This window comes from Silurus meridionalis, chromosome 11, assembly GCF_014805685.1.
Source record: "Silurus meridionalis isolate SWU-2019-XX chromosome 11, ASM1480568v1, whole genome shotgun sequence".
Taxonomy (NCBI): Eukaryota; Metazoa; Chordata; class Actinopteri; order Siluriformes; family Siluridae; genus Silurus; species Silurus meridionalis.
This window is the reverse complement of record NC_060894.1, coordinates 8,655,224-8,679,251: the sequence shown is the minus strand read 5'-3', so window position 1 is coordinate 8,679,251 and position 24,028 is coordinate 8,655,224. Positions and strand designations below refer to the sequence as shown.

Sequence of the window (24,028 nt, the reverse complement as noted above, 5' to 3'; positions counted from 1 at the left end):
TTTGATGAAGAACAAGATATAGATAGAAAGCATAAAAAAGTCAGGTGTCCCAAAACTTTTGTCATATAGTGTATATCAGTTTACGGTATATTTGTATTATACATATTCTTTACTCCTAAAGAATTTCTTTAGGTGTGCCTTGTAGTTTTGCTGAACATGAAAGACATGGCGAACATTTAGTAAGCAGGTGTTTAATAATATTACAGTAATTATAAAAAAGCAGTAAGTATACCCCGACACCTGCAGGTTGGTACAGTAACTCCATTGTATTGAGAAATAGACAGTTGCACTTCTAACCTGCAGGTGTTGTTGACAGAGTCCTCTGGACAGTGGTGGTAACAGTGGCACCACAGTGTCCTCTCAGGAACCACAGGCACTGAGCTCTTACTGTCCTCCTTTCGACTATCCAGTGTCACCTTCCCAGAATTCCTCAACAACATTGTGTCCAGCACGTTCGCTGCAAAGTGGAAAAGAACCCACCAGGGTAATTAGTGTGGTGCAAATTCAGCTTTCATATGTGCTTGTTGTGTTTGTAAAAGTCAGACCTGTCATGTGTGTACCTGTCCCGACTCAGGGCACATAATCACAAAGAAAGACCTTTTTATGCTTTACATGAACAGTGTGTGTATCTCTGTGTGTGTGTGTGTGTGTGTGTGTGTGTGTGTGTGTGTGTGTGTGTGTGTGTGTGTGTGTGTGAGTGTGTGTATCTGTGCACTGCTTCTTTTCTAGCACCTCCACATTCCACCATTCCAGACCATTTGTTCAATATACAGATTCGATGTATAGTAATTTTTTAGCTTCAGGGAATACAAATGACCTCGTCTGCACAGCCGGGCATTTTAAATTAGGTTGCCTGAGTGCTACCTGAAGTCTAAAGGAGTTTGGCTGTGCTAGAATAACAGACAGCTGGAGTGACCACAGAGAAAAGCTCAAGCTCAAGCTCTGCTCGTGTTATATGTATTACACTCCCCATGGCCGTTTGCATTGGATGACTTTGTGGAGAGCTCTTATATACCAGGAGAAAAAAGGGAGGACCTTTGTAACAAGCTGTACTAGGATGTTGCATGTGTGAACATCTAACCACTGCTTTTGTTTACGAAGACAGAAACCAGTGCAAATCTAATACAAAAACAACACTGATGTCTTCAGAATCACGTTATCAAGCAGCATGAAGTGTAATCGGAGAGGCAATAATTATGTCTAGTCACCTGAGCAGACATAACATTCTAAAATAGATTTTCTAATCCGAATGTACAGTGCAAGGAAGCTCTTCAGAGAGTTTGTTGATAGATGCTGTATATAAATAGACTCAGCAAGTGGCCCGACACCTCTCGATGGACCCTAGTTCGATGACAGCGTAGTAAAAGATTGATCAAAAGATCGACCACACATGTCTGTGTGGAAGGAGTCACTGCAGGCCTCAGGCATACCCCCAGACTGCTATTCACACTCACTTATTGTAGGACATAAATCAGGCAGCATGGCTGAAACTAAGCCAACATTGATCCACTGCCTCTCAGTAGCTCTCAGACACAGTCGTTTATTTTACCATTACACTGTACACAAACAGAAATCCCACACACACACACAATAAAAAGAGCTTGGTTTCCCACAAGCAGTGCTCATACTTGGTGGTTTTAAGGTGAAAAATTAATGTAGAAAACCAGAAAACTGGAACTGAACAGAAATGATATAAATAAAGCTTTTGATGCCAACAACTTGCAAAACTGCTTACATTTCTTATTACAAACTTATTCACAAGTTAAAAATCCAAGCAAACAAATCGCCATGCTTTTCAGAAAAATAATTGCTTTCAGCCGCAAGGAAATTTGTCCTTTTCCTTTTTTTCCTGTTTTCATTTTATAGATAATGTCACTAAACATGCACCCAGATCAAGCCAAACTGCAGACAGGGCAGTCCATCTGTGCAAATTGAAGAGCTTTTTAAAATCATGTTCATTTATCTCCAAACCCGTTGGAGGCGCCCATATTTTTTAAAACCACTAAAAATAATTGTGTACAATTTTGCACAGCTTAAAACCTAAAAGGACCTACATGTTCTGGCTAAAAATATCACACATTTGTCCATCATTTTGCATACTCAGTTTACCAGTAATTCACTATTACATGACTGTGCAATGAGTGTACTGCTTACTACAAACAGTGTATGAGGCTTTGGGGAAACATGCACACTGATCATCCAGGTACTCAGATGTCATGGTCTGTCTCAAACACCTTCATCTGAAAACTCACCACTCTATTATCAACGGTTGCAGTGCACAGAGCGTGAATTAGGCGGAACAGCTTGTTAGTGTTGAGAGTGGGCGAGTAATTTGTAAATGAGTCAGGCGCTGGCACCACATGGCTGGTGTGTATCTTTAAAGAGAACACTCCGTGTCGTGCTGACATGGGAGGCGGCATGGCGATACACGGCCAGATGGCGTATATCTTGACTGTTGCGATAAAAGTCGCTACATCTTTCAGGCAAGGGAACGTTGTCACAAAGACTGTACAAAACGTTCTTAGTGTGCAATCAGTGGTGGATAAGGTTAGTTAGACTGAGAGTTCTGGCAGAAAAATGTAAAGAGAAATGTGTGACTAAGTTAAAAGCATTATAAATCTCCATCCTGAGCGTGCTGTTTATTCTCTCAATTCCGTCCATTAACAACCCGCATGGCCCCTTCACACGTCATGTAAACCCACCTCTCCACATTTACTCAGCTTGTGATAGATGGTTGCTGGTTTTTTTGTATTAAATGGGGTTAGGTGATGATCTCTGGCCTGGTTTACTATTCAGAGGGTGTGAAAAGGGAGAAAAAAAGGAAGGCTATGGAGAGGGTGTGGTTACATTTCTAGCCCTACAGGCAGGCCTGCCCGGAACTGAGCTGAGAATGTAGCCATTAATAACACCCGCACTGTCAGGAAGGCCTTTTAAAGACCTTAGAAGATGTAAACACAGTGCAAAAAACACACCACTTTTCACTCCAACCCCTCACAAGTGCTTCATTTCTTGCTCAAATGTAAGTGCATAAAAAGTAACAATGTGTTAATGTGCATTTTTAATCTCATTGTGTGTATTGTGTGTTATGTGTAGCATCCTCATTTGCTGTAATATTAATAATCTCCACTCTTCCGGGAAGATGTTCCACTAGATTTTGGAGGGTGGCTGCGAAAATTTGTGCTCAGCCGCAAGTAAAGTCATGCACTGATGTAGGGTGAGGAGACCCGGGGTGCATTCAGTGTTCCAATTCATTTCAAAAGGTGTTCAATAGGTCAGAGCTCTACATCGGCCACTCAAGATCTTTCACTCCAACCAACATAAACCATCTTCATGCAGTTTGCTTTGTGCACTGCGGCATTGTCATGCTGGAACAGGTTTGGGTCAAGTGAAGGGAAAATGTAATTCCACATCATCCAAATATCATACACCTAATACAATTGTGTGCCTCCAACATTGTGGTAACAGTTTGGGGAAGAACCACATAAGGCTGGAAAAGTCAGGTGTCGAAACACTCTTGTCCATATGGTAAATAAAAATAATTTATATATATATATATATATATATATATATATATATATATATATATATATATATATATTGTATCTTATTTTAAAAGTATTTGCAGATCCAACACCTATGTCACAATGTGGTGTTAAACAATTATTTATTTGGAAATTTCATTGGTTTCCACATAAACAATAATGACTATTAGCAACAGAAACACAGGCACACACACAAAAAATCTTTTTTATTCACCATATGGACAAGAGTGTTTCGACACCTGACTTTTCCAGCCTTATGTGGTTCTTCCCAAACTGTTTACAAGGTATATATATATATATATATATATATATATATATATATATATATATATATATATATATATATATATGCATATGACCTCATAGTCTGGTCTTATTAAATCATTTCATAATCCCTGGAAATGAATTGGATTATCCTTCATGTTCTTTGGGATTCTCTACCTGAGCGAAAGAGAGGGTGAGAGAGAGAGAGAGAGAGAGAGAGAGAGAGAGAGAGAGAGAGAGAGAGAGAGAGAGATACAGGAAGAAAGAGGAGAGAGGTCATGCTCTACACATCCACATCCACACTCACACACACACACACACACACACACGCAGTCCCTCAGGGCTGGAGGATGATCTGTACCATTAGTCTTGTGGTTAATCAACGCACTAAGGCAACGCCACTTCCACCACAGAACAACGTAGCACACTCTGATGAGCTTTTAAAGTTGCTCTGTGGGTAAAAGCACTTCACTCTTGTCTCTGAACGAGTCCTCATGTGAACATAAAGGGGTTCCACCAACAAAGAATAAGAATAACGATCTCAGAATCATTGTTTAAATCAATCTTTTGCCTACACCAATACAAATTATGTCAATGATATAAAAGGAGAAACCCTAAGTGTGTTTATTGCCATACATGTTGCTGAGCTTGTAATAATAGAGATGGATATAAAACATACTAAAGCTTTTTAAGTAGATGTAAAATAGAACAAGAAGGTTAATAGGTTAATCTGCCATAAAGCTTAAAAGGAAACCAAACAAAAGACACCTGAGGGGGAGGGGGTTGGTGTTAGGAAGCCAGGATCACAGAAAAGCCACTGATTAGCAGCAGAACACAATGACTTGCAGACGGATTGCGCCCAAGGCCAAGGTTTCATATTCAGAGCACCGAAGCACTTTCGATCCGTCCATCAGCTCAGTGCGCTCTCATACACACGACTACAAAAACCTGCTGAGATCAGCGACGACATCCGGGCAAGGTTGAACAGAAACCTGACTCACAGCCGCAACACACAAACTCACGAAGAAAAAACACACCGACTGATGTGGTACACGCACACAACTCGGCGCTACATCAACGAAACACGGGCATGAATCTTTTTGACAACATGTGGCAGATCATATCACTGTGAAGCTGTGGCTTTGGTTTTGGTTTAATAAGCCCATGTTTGGGTTTCACACAAAAACAGAAGTGCAAAAGACTGACATTGTTTGTATATATATATATATATATATATATATATATATATATATATATATATATATAAGATCTGAGCAAAAAAAAAAAAACTGTAAAGCTGTGATTCTTGCCAAATTCAACAGCACGTGTGAACTGTATCATCTGGAAAGATTGCGTGTGGATGACAGATTTTCCAGGTGCTCAGAGTAAATCTCACTTCTCTGTAGAGTTCTGACCTGTACGGCGTCACGCTGGATCATGCATCTATCCATCACCCACCCGTCATCCATCCCCCACTTGCTCCCCTCAACCCCTATTCACTTCAAAGCATTCGCCACACCGCCAACAAACAGACTAAATCCTGAGATGGCGTGACAAACCGGTGAGCTCCTATCCATCTTCCTTGTCTGCTCCAACCTCAGGCCACTGTCCTGCTCTCACTGCTCACAGCTACGAGTTTTCAAAGAGGTGGGCATCTGCAATGATCAAGAGAGCCACTAATCTGTTCCGCATTCGCTTACATTTGTCTGACTCGAATGTGTTCCTGGCGAGACTGGATCCCCTAGTGGCCGTGACGAATCGTTGAAGGATTTGCTGGAGGGGGGGGTGGGCATGAGGGGGGTTCACATCAAGGGAGAGTTTCAGATGCTGGCAAAATAAAAGCATCAATCTTTTAATATGCCTTTAGTCTGTCTAGTCCTGTGGGAAGCCAAGACTTTCCTCGCTGTAGCACATGTGACGCAATTCAGGACAGACATAAAAACTATGTGGCGCGAGAATGGAATGGCCACTAGCTAGTCGACTTAAAATAATGTGATTAGGCCAGCTACATTAGGGGCCAACAGTATAGCTAGCAGCATATGTTTTTAATGTCTGATTGTGGCCGCTCATCACGAACGCCATGCTATTGACTGATACTTTCCTTTGCCTAGACTTTATTTGATATCAGATAAAAACAAATACAAATAAACATGGTACTGGATGGAAACAAAAGCTGTTTGATCCCATCCTATATTCTAGTTTAGCACAGGCCTCAACCCTTAAAAAATTTATGCTTGCTAATTGGTGAACAAAGTAGAAGGTTTTGTAGAAGGTTTCTAAGCCACCATGAGGCAATAGATTACAGCTATTAATAGCCTCAAGCGTAGCAGATACCTTTGGGCTAAACTATGGAAACATTTCATAAACATGTTTGTGTAATGAAATGTTCCAACTCTTCAGTTATTTTTCAACTGTTCATTTATTTTTATTACCGTCAACAGCCCTGAGGCTCAGTTTCTTGGAGGAAAGCCTGCAGTTTACTGATGTGCAGCTTTCACCGTATGATGCTATTTTTTTGTCTAAATAAACTCATCTGACTGCTGCTTTATCTTTCCACCAGCTAGTTATTAAACGTGTATGGCATCCACTAACCTACATCTCATTAAACCTAAACATCCACGTCTCAACCGTAGTCCTCAAGTTAACAGATGCTGCCTAAATTCGTTTACATTGCTAACTCGTTTGACCAGCTCCATTAGTGAAAAGCGAGTCGTGGAATGGAGAGAACCTACCGTTTTGGTTTCATTTTTCTTTCTGGCAGTCCGAATAAAATGAATAACACTATTTGCATTGAGAGAAGTCCATTCATCTCTGACACCTGTACCTGTTTAGACCTGTAGAGGCTGTGGTGAGAAAGAATCCCAGTGCACTTTGCATCCTAGTAAAATAATCCACAGGACACACTTCTATTTCCCATTCAGAGTGAAACCGGACGAGCAAGAGCGTGTTATCAAGGGGAGCAGCTGGAGCCGGAGGGGAGGACTTGGCCCGGGTCATCGCACCCCGGCCGGTTGTGAGTTCATTTACCTGAAAAAAAAACACCTGTGCCATCTGATTGCACTTCAAAAAGCATTTGCAAAAGTCCATCTGATAAAAGTGCGCTCTTTCTAATTTAGAGCCGAGCTGGATCAAGCACAGGCCCGTGTACCCTACTTAAAAGGTCACAAAAAGAGCAGGTGTGGGTTTTTTTTGGTCATGCAAAGACTGATAACTGTTGATCCTTGTATTCTACAGCATGCTGGATCATTTCCTGCTCTTTATTCACCTCCCAAAACAAAACGAACCTTGTGCCGGGAAAATGTATCACAGCACATCTCCCAACTGCCAAGGAGATAAGGGAAGGGTGGGGCTACAACCACACTGAATGGCAACACGGACAGCCGAGTGGGATTAATGAAGTTTTCATGGGAATTAGTAATTGTTTAATGTAGTAAGTAGTTCTAGCTGTAATTCAAACAAAGGCTATATTAAAGGTGCTCATACTGATGTCATTGCTTCTATATTAACAACTTATTCCTCATTAAGGAACCTGAATGGAGAATGGGCCATGTAATCTCAAACTAATAATGTTGACATCTCGGTGACTGTATGTAATGGACATTAAAGAGCATTCGATGTCGGTGCACACCTTGAGGTGTGGTGTTATAAGATTATAATCCACTTTAGGAGGGAATCATTAACTCTGCTTTATGTCAGATAAATCATATCATATACCATATCATGCCATCATGGATTATTTTCATCTAACTGCACACCTTGTCATGCTTTATTACCTAATTAAGTGTTTAATGCAGTGCTTCCCAATCCTCTACAACATGATATAACTCGTTAATCTGAGCAAGAAGTGTGAACTAGGTTTAATTGGCTGAGTTATAGGAGAGAAAAATGCTAAATTATGCAGCTATACATTCACAGATTGAATGTATAGTGTTATGAGAGATTAGTCATTAGGTGTTAAAATTAATATCCGATACAAGTTAGAAAAGTGTCACAATTCGTAATAAACCTGCCCTTAAGCAGTAGGAATTTATCTGGAATATTTACATGCATATTCAGCTCGCATGACAATAAAAATAATTGTTGTCCCGTTATAGCGTAGTAGGGCAGGAGCATGTGATGAGACTCCTGTCTGTCCTTGCTTTGTCGTTCACACCATGTTTAGGCACAGAAAGTACCATGATGGACACTTCTCTCTCTCTCTCTCTCTCTCTCTCCTGTGCACTTTCCATCGATTTGTCTCTCACACAAACACATTCAGGCACACAATACCAGAGGGATCCCGGATAAAGCCTCTCGTTTCATAAAGTGCCAGAGTCGGCGTCCACCTGTTCCTCGTCCGTCAGTGTACGCGAGTGTGAGAGGGAGCATTGTACGGGAAGGCCTGTGTCGCTCTTGCCTGACCAGCACACATGACTAGTTTTCTCGGGCATTTTAGAAGCAAATGCTATTTTTTTTTACGGAATGTTCACATATACGCCTGTACAAACGTTTATATACTTCAGGGTTTCGGCGTTTACAAGGTTTTGCCATCTGTTACTGGGGGGGTAAATAAGCCCACTTGCTTTTTTGCACCAGGTTCAACAAACAAATTGAACTGAACAAATGTGCCCCGACCACCTACATTGTGCTGCTTTATTCATACACTACAGGCCACTTGTTGCCGTCTTCAGCACTTAATTATCTGGCCGCTGTGTTAATGAGGAAGGAGTTCACCGGTGTTTTTGTTTTTTTTGTCCCTTCCCGCACCTCCTGGCTTTTCACATTCTCATCTAGGCACAGGTGCAGGAGACCCGCCGCTGGACGAAAAAAAAAAGCACACACACACACACACACACACACACACACACACACACACACACACACACACACATCTGAGCAGTGGATCGGGTTCTGTCTGGGGAAACCCAATCCGCATCCTGTCAGGAAGTTGTCTAGCATAGCTGAACCGTAGCTACTACTTTGCTTCTGCTTGCGCCCATCATTTCAACCATTCATTTAGCAGTAATCACTAAGTAGCTTTGTTTCCATTCAAAATAATTCCTTACAAAACGAGGAAGAGGGTTAACGCTTCTGCCACAGCTCAAAAGAAAAAGCAAACAAAATGTCAGGCTTTTTCTCCCCCGTTTATGTTTCCTCACACAAAAAAAGCCCCAGTCTGTTCGTAGAGCTGTTTAACCTTGAACACATCTACCAAGTGAAGAAGGAGGGTGACGTGTTTCTCAATAATAGCTCTGTAGAGAAGTGTTCAAGCTATCTCACTGTATAAGAGATAACTCATTAAAGGAACAAGAAAGATTGTGGTGTTTCCATGGTGTTGCCATTTTGTACAACAACAGAGTGCCAAAGAAATCAGTAAATATCTCAATCCTGCCTACGAGGATGAAACAATTAAACAAAGACATGGTGCACACTTTAGAGAAGAGAGGAGCTGTCAACAGTTTCATATAAGATTTTCTCCATCTTCTTTATTCTTTATCAACACGCACCGAACACATTAGAGTTAATTACAGAAAAGTCGTTTATACTCTAATGTGCAATCATTTCTACAGCAGAAGCTTTAATGGTGTGGTTATTGTAAGCGGTGCGGAACAGAATTATAAAGACATCTCCTAAAGAAAATCATCTGCTGGACGGAGGATCTCAAACAGATCATCTGGTTCCTTATAGTCCTAAAATTTAGCTTTTTCTGCCTGGGTGGTTAAAGGATTTTGATCTGACGTCTGCAGAGCATCCATGAAATCACGTCAATTTCCTTCTGAAAATCCTGATTCTAATGTATGAATCGGTGATTTGGGTTAAAAAAAAATTGTGAGGTTAAAATTTTGTGCACAGCAAATCACCAGGCCATGTGCCCAGGATAAACTCGTTTTTCTGTCAGTTACTCAGCAGAATATTTTACTTCACTCATTCAACAGAGCATTCTGAGGGTTTGGACAGAATCAGAGATGTTTGACAAAACTAAGCTCTAACAGCACAACACATAGCCATGTCACAGTTTCACTTCTTTGACTTCTTTGGGGACGAAGACGAACACTAGCTCAAATAACGTGTTTAAGTGCGACAAGAGAACACCACAGCTGAAATGTTAACCACAGACTGGCATGCTGCTTCAGTACAGGATGGAGATTACAGCTACATGAAGACACCTAGAAAACACCTTTATTAACTTTGATTCCAGCTTTAAGTTATTATATAAACACAGTCCTGTATTGGCTATGGATTTCAGCACGAGCATAAACTGCAACACACTGGAACACACGCTGACTCCTGCTGTCCAGGGACATGACTTCTCACATTAACAATATCACATCAATACATCGCTCAGGTCTATCACTTTCATTTGTCACCAAGCGGTCAGTCAAATCTCTGTTTATCTCACATTAACACACACTAAAATATCGCTGCATTCAATTGCTCACCCATAAAAAGAGATTTCCTTATTATAATATTCTTGACATTTTGCACACTTCTCTCTCTCTCTCTCTCTCTCTCTCTTTCTCTGAATCACACACACACACACACACACACACACACACACACACACACACACACACACACACCTAAACTCCTTAAATGTCCTTAACCTGTCAGCAGACCCAAAACTTCTTGATACTCATAACTACAGACCTTTTCTAAATGTTTCACTGGATTTAGTGAGGAATTCATTGTAGTTTCCTACATAAGGTGAACAACAGAATATGTTGGGATTTTTAAAAGCTTGTGATCTCCTCAAGTGTGTGATCTCCTCAAGGAGTAAATTCCCATACTGAAGCAGAGGTTGAGATAAGACAGCTGAGCTGACCTTGATCACACTGCTAAATCTACAACATGCAAAAAAAATACACTTCCATTCCCTGTTACATTATTAATGGCTCTATGACAAGAGACAAGTATGTCCAACAATTACATGCATACATGCAAAGACTAAAGATCAGCACACTGGTGGCGTACGTGGATGCAGAGGCGATTTGCTCACTAATAAAGTCAGAACTGTATAATAGAAATTGCATTAATGCTTTTAGCTGTAAACAGTCTTCGAATGTAAAAACTTTTTTTTTTTTTAGATGGGGGTGAACACGCACATTCTATAACCACACATATCCCGATACTTAAACTATATCAAACATTTGTTTATTTATTTTTCATAAGCAATACATTTGAACTAGCTTTAAATATATTTTAAATATATTTTTATTTAGGGATATTTGGATTTAATAAATAAATAACTCCAAATATTTTTGTTTAGTGTTATAATATCTACAAGATTGAAATGAATTATAATAAAGTTTTTTGATTGCCATAATCATTTATACCACAATAAATAACCTTAGTATTTTTAAACCTTGTGTATTCCTGCTCCGACTGAAAATAACAGAAAAAATGACCTTGAGTGTGTTATGAGTTGCATGCATGTAGGAGAGGTGAGTCAGTACTCCTGTCTATCTCTTTTAGAAAAACAGAGCTTCAAACCTGGCTACTAAGCCCAACAAAAACCCAAACACTGACATCCAGAGTGAGTGATTAATCAAACAGGTGGAGGATGTATTAAAGAGCCGTCAGTCCATTTGCTAGAATCATTAGCTTTTCACCACAAATGTGCAGCACAAATGTTGGCTGTTTGCTTTTTCACGTATCCTGGCTGTTTTGTAAAATACAGCGGGCAGTGAACTCTCCGTCCTATCGGCTTGGCCGGCATAAAGATCGATCGCACACATGATTACTGTCCGCGTGCGCTTTTACCCGTCAGGTGGTAGCTGATGTGTAACAAATTGAAAACTGCTGCGGAATTCAGCATGAGGCCAAACAAAATCACACTATTGTACAAATGTGTTGAATGGTTTATGTGGTGATATTATGTAGTCGTGGAATAAAATGTAAACAAAATAAAAAATAATTAAATATCGACGGATCTTGATAACAATAATCATGAGAATAAACATAACAGCAGGTGAAATGTCATCTTTAAAAAGAAAGCATTAAAACTGTTATACAGTTAACGCTTTATTACACCTTTGACAAATTACAAGTGTATTTAGGCTCTTGGTTGAAGACCAGCACAGGGCCACATCAATGGTGAGAGCAGCTGAAAGGTTCAAGCCTGTATGAAAACTCCACCAGCTGAGGGATATTTCTGATGTTCTACCAGACCCACGCTGAGCACCAATTATTTTAGATGTGTAAAGAGTGCATGTGTTGGTGTGTGTTCAACTGTGTTTGCAGGACAGACGAGACAGACAGAGTTTACAGCTTGACGCCCAACTGTGTGCGTAACAAGTGTCTGACAGCTGATCGGTTTTCCAAGAGTTCACCAAATGCCACATGGGCATGCAAAAAGATGAAAAAGACAGGGATTGGGAATTTGTGCGGACTTATAATACGATGTGTATTACAAACTCGGCAGCTCTGGTACAACATGAATTTAATTAGAAATTAGAAACTATTGTTAATAAAACATTTTAAGAGAACATAAACATGAAAAAAATAAAACTCTTAGAAGTCAAAAAGTGTGAAACTTCATCCGGATGAAGACGTGTATGACATTAAGCATCAGGAGCCCAGGATGAAGTGTGTGTGCACATTGGTGTACTCACCATAAGCGAAGTTAGAGCTGAATCCCAGCAGAAGAAGAAGAAGCAGCATCAGCAGACGGGCCATCAAAGAGCCTTCAGCAATCTGCTCTAACAACCAAGGCATGAGGTGTGTGTGCGTCTCCAGCCAAAACTCTGCCTGCCACACACGCCCGCTGCACTCCGTCCTCCGCTACTCCACACTGATGGCCTGACTGGAGAGAAACGAGAGAGATAGGGAGAGAGAGAAAGAGAGAGAGAGAGGAGGAGGAAGAGGAGGGAGGGTGTTACTGTTACTGAGCTGCTTGGTCTCTCTCACACACAAACATACCGACACACACAAGCAGTGTCGCCCCTGTACGTTTGGGCCATCCCACTCCTCCTGCACACTGCTCGCTGGGGAGCAGACCGAGGGAGGGCTGTGCTCTACAAAAGGAGACCAGGGGAGGAGGCCAAAATTCTGACCCTTAAAGACAGAGAGAAAGAGAGGCTAAGCTCTTATGTATGTGAATAAAACTCCCACTGTCAGCTGCTTTTCAGCATCGAGGAGGATGATTAGCTAGGGAAGAGCTCTGTTAATGGCAAATGGCAGAAGTGTTGAAAAGCCCTCACCAATACATTTTGGTCGGAACACATATTTGAGTTTATATTGTATGTATACAATTCAAGTGAAGTCTCGCATGCCACGGTTAAAGGCTCCTTTTTTCTCCTTTCGGCGAGGTGTTTCCTTCTCAGCTATTCACTGCGCTGTCATTTAAGTGACACGTTATTATGGCGCACAAAGCAGCCAGTGAAAACACAAAGTGCATAACAAAAGGCATTCACACGTCAGGTGATTTCACCTCCAGGCCGTGTCATGGCCCCCTCTGCTCCCCTCTAACGCTAATTCCCCTGCTGGAAACTCCCCCCGGATACTACAGCAAAAGACTTTCCAGGAGTTACAAGTTAAGCCGATTAAGTGTGCTATTACTGAGATTACATCAAGTCAGTCAGAGCAGTTATATCGCATAAAGCATAATTGAGCTGACACTTTCCACAGTGTGGCCGGAGTGAGGCGGTGAATGCCACACCCGTGCAGCGTGGGTCATAAGCACTATAAACAGCTCTGCTTCCTTTCGTCAACGTCTATACACACACTAAACACACACACATGTTCCATTAGGCCCCACCGAAAGTCATTCCATTAAGAAAATGTTATGACATGTACAGGTCAATTCGACATGTGATTAATGAGCATTCAGTTTATCACTATGCTTCATCGCTAGTTTCTCTCTGCAGCTCGTGCATCTCCCGCTCAAGAGAATCAAGACCCATTGATCATCTCCATTCAAAGACCTCCACACAAAGATAAATCGCTTGGCTTTATCCGCTTTTCCGGCCTGCTGGGTGCACTACGGCCCCCTCTTTGCTTGCCATTCTGTCTCTTCTCTGGCCATGGCACTCTGTGGAGCCTCTGGAGGCGGATGACAGAGATGTGGATGTGTGAGCGGGAAATAGAGAGAAAGAAAAAGTCTGATCTGCGAAGGGGGGTGGTGTTGAGGGTTGAGCGGTCGGTGGCACGGAAGTGATGTGTTCTGTGCTCTTCTACAGATAAGCTGTCGCTACCGATTTTCCCGACGTGATCAGAGTGAACTCTGGGAAGCAGCGCTCACACGGTGAGCTGCGAGCAAGTCAACATAACGTACTTGTACTGTCAGACAGACGCTCGCTAACACAACCGGTGTGAGGTCAGCTTGCCCTGCTGAATCTTCCAAACTGGTCGCTTAGGCTTGTGTTTGAGGAACTTCCATAAACACTCCTCTCTCTGCTTATACTCCCTCATGTTCTTCTCTTACTCCAAACAGCAAATGAGCCAGTCCCTAAATGGCCATTTTTACAGCCTTCACACTGCTACGTTTGGCTTGATATATCTTAAGCAGAAGAAAAACTTGCAGCACAAACAATCAGACAAACCATAACCTTAGAATATCCTCAGGTCTGCTATGGGAATATGTTTATCTACCACATATGTAGTGTATGCAGTAGTGGACAATGTACAAAAACAATGTAGTGGAGTAAATGTAGAGATACAGTAACTAAAATATAACTCCAGTAAAAGTCCAAGTGCTGCCTTTAAACTTTCACTTAAAAGTACAAAAGTGTTTGCCTACATCTATAAGTAGAATGAAATGTATATAATTAATGATATTAATATCCCTATTAATGGCCCTTAAAACCTTCTTTTCAAATACTTCAAAAGAATCATGCAAATCAGGCCACAGGTGTTGTGGCGAGTGCGAGTCAGGAGTTTCTTCCATCATTTATTCCTCTCAAAATGTTCTGCTCGCTGTTGAACTGATGCTGAAGCGTATATTTGTGATAAGTAGAAACCACCAAGCGGCAATCAAAAGAAGTTCAGAGCGTGAGCTCTACCCTGATTGGTGGTTAGCTGCGTGCTTGACCAGTTTTTATCCACACATAAATAAAAAGTAAATAACGACTGATTTCACAACATTTAGCAGAGAAAAAGGACGATATTTGACTTTAAAATGTTCTGAAGTTAAAGTAAAAGTTTAAAAATGGAAATACTTGAGTAAAGTACAGATACGTGAAAAAGCTACTTAGATACAGTAACAAATTACATTTACTCCATTATATTTACTCCATTACTCCATTATAATGGTCCTTAGACCATTATAATAAAGACATCCACAGTAAATAAAGATGTACAGCTATTGAGACAGCCAGAAGCATATTCTTTCTCAACTCTGATCTGCTCACACTGGGAGAAAATCAACCCGACAAGCACAAAATTCACAACTTAACCGAAGAGCAAAGAGCAACCCCCCCAAAAAAAAGCCATGAAGACACAGATTCTTATGTTACAATGGCCAACGGAGGAATGCATGCTAGCAGCGATGTTCTGCTTCATACCAGAATTAACCCTTAGCACTGTGAATGTTTTAGAGAGGGTTGGGAAGGGATTGGGAATGGTGTGTCAAACCGTGCACTTCCTTGAGCCCAACAGCTGCACGAAGCTGGGAAACACAATTAGGATCCCGCCACACAGAGACCTGACGTCATCGGCAGTTTTCCTCTGGCTCTGTCCCCTGCACTCATCACCTCCGGGTTTGCTGAAAGACCCCTCACACACACCCTTTTTACACACATTCTCTCCCTCCAGTGCTCAAGGCCCAGACACCAACTCATGATCACATCATCAACCGAGTGGACGGAGAGACTCTGAGCAGAGAAACGGCACTATAAAACAGGCTAGATAAATAAACGTGCTGAGGTAATTACGCACCTGCTAAAACTCCACACACAGTCCGACTGTTTTTGGGGGTTTTTTTGTGAATTGCTGCTTTTTGTTACGCTTTTTACTCAGTATGCAATGACAATGCAGGAAAATTAATGTTTAAAATTTCACAGTATTTTTACTTTAATGTTATTCCCCTAGAGGAGAAAATTAGAGTAGAACTTTGTAAATAATAACACAAATAATCAAATTCAGGTAAATATTATTACATTAAATATTGTACTCAATCATTAGCTCTTTTTAATGCAATTGGAATGAAAGCACTGAGATATTTCATTTCCCCACAACCCCCGCACGGGTTCTTGCGAGAGCTCGTCTCTACTGTTCTGCTTTCAATCTCTCCGCTCTCCAGCAGTGAGCCAGCAAGAAAGAGAGCAAGAAAGAAAAAGAGAGCCTTCATGAATATGCAAAGCCAACACAATGGGAAGCCAAAGCACATTCTCCAAGCCATTGAGGCTCTAAAGTAAGACAAAAAAAAAGAAAGGATGCTAGGCTCAGGAAAAAAAGAAAGAAGGAATTGTCATAGTGAAGAGAAAGGAAAGACGAGAAAGAAGAATAATTTCTGTTGCGCTAGAGAAAGAGGTGTTGTCTTGAGTGTGTGGTTTAATGAGGGAAAAGTGTCAGCTTGCCTCGCCTTGGGAAACGCAGCATAATAAAACAGACTTTGAAACCACACACTGCGAATTGCATCATCATTAAAACGCCAAAAGAAGAACTTTCTATTTCTGCTTATTTCTTCGCATACTTTGAAATTGTATTTATGCTAATTTGATCTGATTTTTTAACTGGTGAAAATCCCAAATTTAGTAACTGTTTGGAATCACAACGTAGCACACATGAGCTTGAGCACGTGTCGACAATACAAAAAGTGCCTCCATATTTCATTTCAAGGCAGTTTCAGTTGCATAAAGATTCACAACTGATAATTATATATGTGTGAGGGCTAGCTACAGGCCCACACAGTTCCTGTGCTGCCATGCTAACTGAGGCAGGCATAAATGCCATCACATTTGTGACGCTTGTAAACATCTCACCTGCAGGCTGCTCAAGTCATTAGCATGCTCCCTCACAGACAGTAAACACAGCCGTTCCCAAAGCAAACATGGCTTGAGGCAAATTCCCTGATTAGAGGCAAATAATACAGAACTGATTGTTTTTTGGCATGTGTTAGAGGTTCCAGAGATTCCTGCCACTTAAGCAATAAAGGAAGCATCGAATTGTCAATCTGACTCTGCGCAGGTGACGTGGTCATGCTGAGACGTGAGTTACCGCCTTTTTACAGCTTTTAAAAAGAACGCAGACAGAAGAAAACAAGCAGTGTCAGAGCCAATCCCAGACATACTACATCTCAGTGAAAGCCACGGGGCGATGCCTGTGGTTATAAAAATGTGAAAATCACCTCTAAGGCTGAGGAATGACTTATCTGGCGAAGTGGGCGTTTTTACTACGTGAGATCTTTATGTTTTCAAAAACTTATTTCATTAAACTCAGATAGATAGACCACAGACTGTTTACATTCCTGTGAGAGGAATATGTATATGGTTTAGTCTGAAGGATAAATGGATGAAACGCCATAAAACTGCTTCCTGTTTAAAAGAACGCATAAAGAGTCTATTCTTTTTTTTTTCTCTCTCTCTTTCAAAGATGGGGATTAAGGAAAAAAAAAAAGAGTAGGATCAAAAATCCAGAATTGAGTTTAGGATGCTGAAGAAGTTTTTAATGAGCTTTCCGGATGTCTGATAAAGGTCTGGAACGGTGTGTTGAATGGAGAAGCAGCTGGGTGTCTGGGGTTTGGTCTCAGCTCTAGGGAGCTATATGGACTCCGGCATTCCCACTGAAATCTGATGCGAACTCAAATCTGGATTGTGTCGTTTTTTTTTTTTAACTCACCCCACAAATCCATTTGAACATTCAACCTACATCTTCCATGTTGGAAAAAAAAAAGAGTTCTTTTCAGTGCTTGGTGATTCTGTTGATTTCTGTTGGCCAATATATAGACAAATAAATAGAAATCTACAGTGCTGTTGAATGGCGAAATGGCAAAAACCTCTGCAACAACACAGATTAAATAAATAAATAAAAAAACAATTACTCATGACCGGATATACTGTATGTAACATGCCGTGTCCAGGGTCAATTTCAAATTTGCCACAGAGCTTCTAGACAAACTCTAAGCAACAGTGCAATATGTCCAGATTTAGTTGCCTTACTTTGTGTAAAATCAACTTATACAGTACAGACCAAAAGTTTGGACACACCTTCTCATTCAAAGAGTTTTCTTTATTTTCATGACTATGAAAATTGTAGAGTCACACTGAAGGCATCAAAACTATGAATTAACACATGTGGAATTATATACATAACAAAAAAGTGTGAAACAACTGAAAATATGTCATATTGTAGGTTCTTCAAAGTAGCCACCTTTTGCTTAAATGACTGCTTTGCACACTCTTGGCATTCTCTTGATGCCTACTTTGAAGAACCTACAATATGACATATTTTCAGTTCATTTTTTTGTTATGTATATAATTCCACATGTGTTAATTCATAGTTTTGATGCCTTCAGTGTGAATCTACAATTTTTATAGTCATGAAAATAAAGAAAACTCTTTGAATGAGCAGGTGTGTCCAAACTTTTGGTCTGTACTGTATATATAATATATATAAACTTTTGGCCTGTACTGTATATATAATATATATAAACTTTTGGTCTGTACTGTATATATAATATATATACAGTACAGACCAAAAGTTTGGACACACAAGGTCTGTACTGTACATCTAAGGCTACACTGTGCATGACAGAACTGAACTGCATTGTAAATTGACATAAAATAGATTCAGTGAAAAAGTCTATTTAACACTCTGCTGAGTCAAGATTGACCCAAAGCTGTTTGTTTGTTGCCCCATTTACAGTGAATGAATGAGTCCCCAAGGACAAAGAGGAAGCTTTTTCAATGTGCTGTGTTGAAAAACACAGGATTCTGTCCATTTTACAAGTGCAAACTTGGGCCATTGCAGCAAGACCTTTAAAAATTCTTTATTTCTCACATAAACCATATAGCCTGGGGTAGGGCTCTAGGCTGTCAGACCATCCATATGAAGTAATATATAGTATATCTCTAGTGCACAGAATGGCTTCTCAGCTTGGCTTGATCAAAGAAAGCCAGCCAGGGCTCAAAATATTACATTCAATTGAAAGTTTTTGACATTCTGTATAAATAAAACAAATGAGCAATTATAGGAATCTTCAGAACCATTTATTTGGACAATCCACAGACAGTGGATTGTCATCTGGAGATGTGAAGTGCAACACGATGCTGACCCAAGGGCCGTTAAACATATACTAAACATCATTTGGTAGAATTTACCATATATCATACATTAAGAACATTTAATGCACAGTCAGTGCTTTGTGGGTAATACTCCCAAATTCACCTGCTGCTCTTGATGACCTGGTCGGCTCCTACAATATTTTATACACTCACTTATTTCTGTCCGGCCCCTGCCTGGAACAGAAGTGCCTCATCCAGCGAGAGAGCTGTACTTTTCCACAGCCGTGGCAACATGAGCTAGTAGCCAAGAACAGCACTAGTGTTCCTTCAGGCCCCTCAAACTCCACACTAAGCCTCTCTCGCTTGCTTAGACGCTAATGAGAGGAGCACCTTGTTTGTGTCAAGTCTGTCTGCCAAATCGCCGCAGCTCATTTTCCTCGAACTGAAACGTGGTGTTGGAATAACTCAAAGGAAAAAGGTGGTCCGATTTCATGCTACCACCAAGGCTGAATGCACTCTGAGGAGTCATGATGATACACACCATTCGTCCGCTTGCTAGCTGAGATATGCAGCCTCTTCTCAATTATATTGAGGTGGTTTTCTTCACTGACCTTTCTGTTGAAGTTTGAAAGTTATGTATTTCCTTAAAGGAAATGGTGCCCAGAATCCAAAAACACCATGTTACAGTATCTGAGTGCTTCAATTAATGAATCTGGCAGAGGGTATCGTCCAAAACTGATTACAAGAAAAGGCAGATTGCAATCAAAGCACAGAAATGATCAGCTGATTATAAAGAACAGCAGGAGCACTTGACAAGCGGATGGCAATAATAAGACTAAATTACTTTGAGAGCCTTTTGGATTGGATGGGTTTAGATGCACCTTTACTGAATTGTGTTTAAAGTAATATCCTTAACCAGGGAGGTCAGGTTTTATCTCAATTTTCATCCAACCACATTGCAAAAACCACACAAAAGACTTCTACTATCAAAAAAAAGAATGGCAGCATTTTTTATTTTTCCTTTTGTCAGCTTTTGTGTGTGAAACTCACATTTCTGGTCACCAATCTGAGCCAAATCTCATAAAAAAATATTTGATTTGATATGCAGTGAAATGCTTTTTTACGACTGTCCAATACTGAAGAATTTTGTACTTAGAAATAGAAATAGAACTATATATGCAAAATAAAATAAAAATAAAAATATAAAGTATAAAAGTATGACGTATAACCACAAACTATTAAAAATAAGTATAAAAAATATACTATACTATAAAGTAGGAAATAAAGACGCATACGCCTACAATAGCACCACATAAAGAAACTTTTGTGTTCTAATGCATTGTAGTCTAATGCAAGAAGAACCTGACAGTTGAAAACTACATGCAGAGGAAATATAGATCTGTGTAGAAAATGAATCACAAGATCACCAGGCAAATTATGAAGAATAAAACAAGTCTGACACCTCCACTACGACAGAACATTAGTAAGCAGTCACTGAGCATTAATACTTCTGCTCTTTTACACCCACACTGAGTGTGGAGAAGAGAAGGAAAAGGGGAGAGTGGTGAATATTTATCCGCTGTGAAATGTCAAAGGTTATTAGGGGATTTGGGTAAGAGTCCCTGGTGCTGATAGTGCAGCACTAGCTGATGCATCACTTGCAGATCACACTCGGCTTTTCACATGGACGAGCTGAGAAACAGACGGGTTCCTGTTTCAGACACTTGTAAAACAATACTGCAAAAAGAATCATTACAGCACTTGAGAAATCAACACCCCTTCTCCTTTACACACACACAAACATGCTCACAGACACACACCCAACCTGCCTAAGAGGCCATGGACAGTGTGCCAAGTGAACACAAGACAAGCAGAGTGAGAAAAGAGGGAGCAATTGCACACTTTAGACAAAGCTGCATTTTTGATCCTGTGTAATTAACCAAACGGTTCACGGCCCACAGAAAGGATAAATATTTACACTAGTCTGACTGGACCAGGTGTGTTTAATTCGAATTAAAAGAAGGGACAGTGTCTGTCAATCTGTCTGTGCCTTAATACAAAAAAGCTCCAACTGTCTTGCAAAATCCACAAAAGCATTTTAATGAATGGATTGGGAAGCGTTGATATTGTCCTCACAATGACAATAGTAGTTACATTTTCTAATTAAAGGCGAGAAAAAGCAGCATGGCCACCCGGGGGTCACTGCTTTTGACCTACCAACCCTTTATGACCCCCCACAGCTGCCTGACTTCATTAGGCCGGATGTGTACACATATGACTGGCACCTGTACTTTAATGGCTGGTTTGTTTACGAATGTTCACACATATTGACAATATAGAGATTCAAGAATCCATTTCACTGGTATTGGTCCATCCTTTACACATGCAGAAAAACAACAACAACAACAAAATTTTGGAACAATCTAGTGTTTCAGGGCTTTACAAACTGCCATCATCTTCCAAGTGAACCCAACAACATGGGGAAGGACAAAAAGGGGCTTAGTGTTTAGACTTTGTTGTGGTCTCGACCCCTTGACACATCTTATAATAACAGGGGCAGGAGGGAGGGGGTTCAGCACGGGTGAGTGGCGCTACACTGCGAGTCTGGCATCACAAGTTCATGCCCTGGCTTCCATGTTCACACTGCAAAAACAAAAGGATTACACAGAGACCGCACTAACGAGGTCCCTGCACAACCGGGTGCGCCACCTGTCTCCCATTGCCAATTAGAGCAGCACAGACAAACAGCCTGAGCTGCAAACGACCCTCAGACAGGTGAAATAGCCCAAACGAGTCAAATAATAACAACAATGTGAAGAGAGACCTTGAGAGGAGTGAGGTTCAGACTGCAGCAATGTAAGGAAAATATAGCACTAGGTTAGGGCTTGATTATATATTTTTAACCCTACTCACAACTTTTGAAAAGATCACAATAACCAATTGAATTGTACAAAGTCGCAGAGAGAACCTTTTTTCAGGTTGAGGAACAGAATGAAATAGCATAATAATATAACCAGCTGTGTAGTCAGGAACTGCTTGCTGACAGAGGCAATCGCAAAAACTTGGCTGGATGGTGGATTTGGCAGTAATATTGAGTGTACAGTAAAAAAAAAAAATTCATGTGGAAAGATAATAATGTTTTAAACCATTGTTTATGCTTGGTTAGATCTGATACTTTGGGTGGCGGGTTAAAAGTTTTGATCTATATTCTGTATTCGGACAAATCCAAAGGAAAACCTGAACCATTGATTATTACATTATTACATATTGCACTACAACCTATGCAAATAATGGTAATATTTCGTAATAATTCGTAAAATATTTAACATCAAGATCCTAACCAAAGTGCATAAGGTTGGAAGATCTGGAGATATTATGGTTTCGGAATAGTCAATGGACAAGATCGTGTAGAGATAATTATACTAGAGATGACCAATCAACAGGCTGTTAATGTGCCTGCATAGAACGGGATCTCCAGGGTTCAGAGAAGCTGTAATTATGGGGGGACGGACGACCGGAGCGAGTTGGTGTGTTTACAATATCACACTTTTTCTAACAAGCGGTAATTGTGTGTATGCATAGTGCGCGTGCAGGAATGTCTGAATGCGGCCAGGCTACAGGAGCAGAGTTCACGCGAGACAAAAGTTTATTCAAATGACAATATGCTTTATGTCAACTTAGCATGGGAAAAACCTCTGGTGTATGCTTGGCTTCCTTCATTTCCATGCCTGCTTCTAACAAATACTAAATCTCACTGAACACGTTAAAAATTCTAAAATTAGGATTATGTTTGTATAATCGCACTGCGACTGAAAACCCAGTGTGAAGACGTGACAAGACAAGGACACCGCCTGCATTTTTCATCTGATCTTCTGCCATTTTGATTCTAATTTTAATTAATTTTGTCTGTGTGTGAGCGCAAGCATGTCTCTATGTGTGTGTGTGTGTGTGTGTGTGTGTGTGTGTGTGTGTGTGTGTGTGTGTGTGATTAGACAACATAGTGGGGCTACACAATTCCTGTCCCACAGCAGGTGTAGGGATCATCAACCACGCTTGGTTTCCCAAATATAGTCAGGTCCCTGTTTGCCTTACACTTTCTCTTTCTCTCCCTCTCTCTTTCTCTCTCTCTCTCACACACACACACACACACACACACACACACACACACACACACACACACACATACTAAGTTGTAAAAAAAGGCTTTAAAAGTGAATTACTATACTTATGGCTGTTACATTATAATGAATATGTACATGTTATATTGATGATGTATAAACAGAACCTGCTCGTTTCACTGTAAACAAGCATAACATTTAAACGATGTATAAAAAAATTAACAAAAACATTTGTATCAGAATAATCAGTTCGACACTCTGCAGTTTGGAAACACTGATTTACCGGCCTGGATCTGGTTTCAATTAGAAAGAAAAATGGTTAGTGATGCTGGCATAGAAAAATACTACACATAACAGTTTATGGTGTGTGTAAGAAAGAAAGCAAGAGATAGAGAGAGAGAGAGAGAGAGAGAGAGAGAGAGAGAGAGAGAGAGAGAGAGACCCTACAATGTAATAACCTGTCAACATGTAAATAGTGCATAGGCTTGAATTCTGTTATGACTTTCTTTTCCTAGAAACATCCTTCTTTCAGAATAATAATGTTTAAAAAAAAATATAGCTTTTTATTTATTGCCATAAAGGGGCTCCCATGTGTTGTATTTGTCTGCATAAAATGTACTTTTAAACCTCTAATTAGACCTCACACACCATATATTTATGTTTGATGGTGCTAATAGCAACTAAAACCGTCTAAAACTGTTGCATCTTTATGATTAAGTTTTAGCCTGCCTTTCTATGTCCATTAGAATAATGCAGACATCCTTAATGAATTGAATTTCGCATTATCCTTTTTGCCAGTTTTGTTCGGCAAAGTATGTTTTTGTGTAAATATTTTTTTTTCTCTCGTCATGTTGTGCCTGTGAATCTCATATCGAGTATCAGCAGCTCTGCAGGAAGCCATAAAGAAGCAAAGCCAACAGAAAAAAAATCGAGTCTTTAGAAGTACCAAGAGAGGAGTACAGTG

At 40.4% G+C, this 24,028-nt stretch overlaps 1 protein-coding gene across 4 annotated transcripts in view; it reads right to left on the bottom strand.

Moving 5' to 3' along the window:
* The window catches only part of bmpr1bb (bone morphogenetic protein receptor, type IBb), a 76,666-nt gene that overhangs the window by 11,708 nt on the left and 40,930 nt on the right, over positions 1-24,028 (bottom strand). For 3 of the 4 annotated variants that reach the window (XM_046861618.1, XM_046861619.1, XM_046861620.1), the window contains 2 exons: positions 12,398-12,588; positions 298-457 (listed from right to left, as the gene is read on the bottom strand). In XM_046861618.1, coding sequence (XP_046717574.1) covers positions 298-457; positions 12,398-12,500 — 263 coding nt within the window. In that variant the 5' untranslated portion in view covers positions 12,501-12,588. The remainder of the gene's footprint in view (positions 1-297; positions 458-12,397; positions 12,589-24,028) is intronic. The other variant, XM_046861621.1, reaches the window with a different exon arrangement.